The sequence below is a fragment of the Coffea eugenioides genome, chromosome 11 (assembly GCF_003713205.1).
Source record: "Coffea eugenioides isolate CCC68of chromosome 11, Ceug_1.0, whole genome shotgun sequence".
In the NCBI taxonomy this organism is placed as follows: Eukaryota; Viridiplantae; Streptophyta; class Magnoliopsida; order Gentianales; family Rubiaceae; genus Coffea; species Coffea eugenioides.
In genome coordinates this window covers 33,298,781-33,303,033 of record NC_040045.1, presented here as the reverse complement: position 1 = coordinate 33,303,033, position 4,253 = coordinate 33,298,781, and the positions used below count along the sequence as shown (strand labels likewise).

Sequence of the window (4,253 nt, the reverse complement as noted above, 5' to 3'; positions counted from 1 at the left end):
ACGGTTCACATCATATGCTTCTGCTTCTATAAATACAATCAGCACCGGGTATTGAATCAACCAACACACCCAACTCATGCAACAGGTTTTCTAAAATCTTTTCATGCAGCTAGTCAAATTGGTTGAGATCGTGAACCATTAGCTTTTATCTCCCTCCGATTTCTGTACTTGTCTTTTATCTTGTGCGAGATAGAAAATCTCAAAATTCTTTTTCTTACCAGCTATCATTGGCTTTCGAAATTATGTCTTCAATAGTTGATGCAAATTTGTCCTGCATTAACCTGGTTGTGCACCTTAGTAAACTCAACAAAACCAAAAAGAAATGGGGCTCTGCTTTTCTGACCATATATTGTTCAAGGGCCTTCAAAAATGTTCTTAGTCGTAGAAAGAGCAAGATTTCACCAGTACCTTCAGACCCAATTATCATCGATATTCCCGAAGTTCCTCCCAGCTTTTGCAATGTTGATCAGACAACTCTAACAAAGCTTGTCAAGGAGAAAAGCCTAGGTCAGCTTGACCAATTAGGTGGTATTCAGGGTATAGCTGCTTCTCTTAACACTGAAGTTCAGCATGGATTAAATGGTGATGACGCCGAAGATATTTTAAGCAGAATTGAAGCCTTTGGTAGCAACACATATCGTAAGCCTCCCAAAAAGGGATTCTTCCATTTTGTTTGGGAAGCTTTTCAAGATCCTACAATTGCCATTCTTTTGGCATGTGCTGCACTATCTCTTGTTTTTGGCATAAAAGAGAATGGTCCAAAAGAAGGATGGTATGATGGTGGAAGTATATTTGTTGCAGTTTTTCTTGTCATTTCTGTTTCAGCTATCAGTAATTTTAGGCAGAACCGGCAATTTGAGAAGCTTTCCAAGGTCAGCAGCAATATCCCTGTTGAAGTTGTGAGAAATGGCAGGAGACAGCAAATTTCAATCTTTGAAATTGTTGTTGGAGACGTTGTTCGCTTGAAGATTGGTGATCAGGTACCTGCTGATGGATTATTCTTGGAGGGGCATTCCTTACGCATTGATGAGTCAAGCATGACTGGAGAAAGTGATCATCTAGAAGTTAATCAAAACCAGAATCCATTCTTGACTTCTGGTACCAAAGTAGCTGATGGATATGGTCAGATGCTTGTTACTTCTGTTGGAATGAACACAACTTGGGGGGAAATGATGAGCTCTGTTAGCCAGGACTCCAATGAGAAAACTCCCCTTCAATCGCGCCTCAATAAGCTAACTTCAGCAATTGGTAAAGTTGGTTTAGCAGTTGCTTTCTTAGTTCTTTTGGTGCTATTAGTTCGCTACTTCACTGGTCATACAAAGGACGCAAACGGAATCAAGGAGTACAATGGCAGCAAAACAAAGGCTGATGATGTGATCAATGCTGTGGTGAAAATTATTGCTGCAGCTGTAACAATTGTAGTTGTTGCAATTCCAGAAGGTTTGCCTCTGGCTGTAACACTTACACTTGCTTATTCGATGAAGAGAATGATGGCTGATCAAGCAATGGTGAGAAAGCTTTCTGCTTGTGAAACAATGGGCTCTGCTACAACCATCTGTACAGACAAAACAGGTACTCTTACTCTAAATAGAATGACAGTAACAAAATTTTGGCTGGGAAAGGAATCAGTAGAGAAAGATAGCTACCTTTCTATCTCAACCAATGTTCTTAAATTGCTTCGTGAAGCTGTGAGCCTAAACACAACAGGAAGTGTTTATAGGTCGATTAATTTAGGAACTGAGGGCCTCGAGTTCTCAGGAAGTCCTACTGAGAAAGCAATTCTGTCTTGGGCTGTGATGGAATTAAATATGGACATGGAGAGAGTAAAACAGAATTGCTCCATTCTTCATGTCGAAGCATTCAATTCCCAGAAGAAAAGAAGTGGAGTGTTGATGAAGAAAATGGTGGATAACTCGACTCATGTCCACTGGAAAGGAGCTGCTGAAATGATACTAGCTATGTGCTCGCATTACTACAACCTTGAAGGAGAAGTCACATTACTGGATCATCTTGAGAGGAAGAAATTTGAAGAAATAATACAGGGCATGGCTGCCAGCAGTCTGAGATGCATTGCATTTGCTCACAAGCAAATTACAGAAGCCAATGATGCCAGTGGAGAAATACAGCAAACATTAGAAGACAGAAACTTGATCCTTTTGGGGATTGTAGGCCTAAAGGATCCCTGTCGCCCCGGTGTGAAGAAAGCTGTGGAAGATTGTCAATATGCTGGTGTGAAGATCAAAATGATCACTGGCGACAATGTCTTCACTGCAAGAGCAATAGCCACTGAATGTGGAATACTTAGGCCCGATCTTGAGGCTAACGATGAATTGGTGGTAGAAGGTGTCGAATTTCGCAACTACACAGATGAGGAACGGATGGAAAAAGTTGATAAAATTGTTGTAATGGCGAGATCGTCTCCTTTTGACAAGCATCTCATGGTGAAATGCTTAAAAGAGAAAGGTCATGTTGTAGCAGTGACTGGAGATGGAACAAACGACGCGCCAGCATTGAAAGAAGCTGATATAGGACTTTCTATGGGGATTCAGGGCACTGAAGTCGCCAAGGAGAGTTCAGATATTGTCATTTTGGATGACAATTTTGCTTCTGTTGCCACAGTGCTTACATGGGGAAGGTGTGTGTACAGCAATATCCAGAAATTTATTCAGTTCCAACTCACAGTGAATGTGGCAGCTCTAGTGATCAACTTTGTAGCAGCAATTTCAGCTGGAGAAGTACCATTAACAGCAGTTCAACTCTTGTGGGTAAATCTCATCATGGATACTCTTGGAGCCTTAGCGCTAGCAACAGAAAGACCAACAAAGGATCTGATGGACAAGCCTCCGGTGGGGCGTACTGAACCCCTCATCACCAACATCATGTGGAGGAACTTAATGTCTCAAGCCTTGTATCAGATAGCAGTTTTGCTGACATTACAGTTCAAAGGAAAATCAATCTTTGGTGTTAGCGAAATGGTAAACGCTACGTTGATCTTCAACACTTTTGTTCTTTGCCAAGTGTTCAATGAGTTCAACGCAAGGAAACTTGAGAGTAAGAATGTGTTTGAGGGGATACACAGGAACAAGTTGTTCTTGGGAATTATTGGAGTAACAATTATTCTTCAAGTGGTGATGGTGGAATTTTTGAAGAGATTTGCTAATACAGAGAGGTTGAATTGGGGGCAATGGGGAGCTTGTATAGGAATTGCAGCTGCATCCTGGCCAATTGGCTGGATTGTTAAGTACATACCCGTTCCGGACAGACCAGTGTTCAGCTATCTCAAGTGGAAGAATTTCTGTTGAAATATGTCAACTTTTCCTGTAGATTTTACTAGATTATATTTAATATGTCAACTTTTCCTGTAGATTTTTTAAAAACACCCCAAAAAATAGCTAATCCAAAAAATATTTTATTGATTTGTTAACCAAAAAATCATATTGATTTGTTATTAAATATTTTAGCTAAGATTTGCTAAGTAAAAAATCATGTTATCAAGTAGTTTTTGTTAAGATTTTTAGGATAATTGTTAGCCAGATATTTTGTTAGTTTACTGCTTGTAAATAGTGATTTGATGAATGAATAGTATAAACTCATTTTAAGATTCAATACAATTCTCTTATAAGCTTTTTTTTTTCTCCCAAAAAAAACAACAGCTTCAAATGCATGTAAAATGGAGTAGTGTGCTCAAAGTTTCGTTTTAATATCTTCTGTAGTTTGCTTCTGTAATGTACTTTTTGTAGTAAATTCTTGCTGAGTTCAATATTTACACTTACCAATAAATCAAACAACTTCTACTAATTGTTATTAGGAAAACAGCAGGCAAGTTGCAATATCACAAAGTTTCGTAGTAGTTTATGCTGATTTGTTAGTTTAGAAAATGATTAGACTCCACTATAATATAACATTGGGATACATTTTACAAATTCTTACTTCTTGAGCTATTCGCAATATTCATGAGCCAACTAATGATTTTCTGCAAATATCCATAAGTCAAATTGACGAATTTGGGCCCAACGTGGTTCAATGACTTGGACAAATCATTTTGGACGTCTAAAGACTGAGATGTTTCTCAAACCCAAGCCCATTGATATGTAGCGAAGAAGAGGTAGCTACCACGCGATTACAGAATTTCAAGGAACAACAACTTTAAGACAAAAATGGTAAAATTAAAGGATAAATGTTTTGTACACGGTCAATATTATCTTAGCAGATTTAGATGCATGCTACATATATAAATTCAATTGAGATAATGT

At 38.6% G+C, this 4,253-nt stretch overlaps 1 protein-coding gene across 1 annotated transcript; it reads left to right on the top strand.

The window, feature by feature from the left end:
• Positions 1-242: 242 nt before the first annotated feature.
• LOC113752325 (putative calcium-transporting ATPase 13, plasma membrane-type) lies at positions 243-3,302 on the top strand. The gene has a single exon (XM_027296442.1). The coding sequence runs from the start codon at positions 243-245 to the stop codon at positions 3,300-3,302; it is 3,060 nt and encodes a 1,019-aa protein (XP_027152243.1).
• The last annotated feature ends 951 nt before the right edge of the window (positions 3,303-4,253 follow it).

Bases quoted from the DNA above. Each gene is read 5' to 3' on its own strand.
- LOC113752325 (XM_027296442.1), top strand. From the start codon at position 243: ATGTCTTCAATAGTTGATGCAAATTTGTCCTGCATTAACCTGGTTGTG.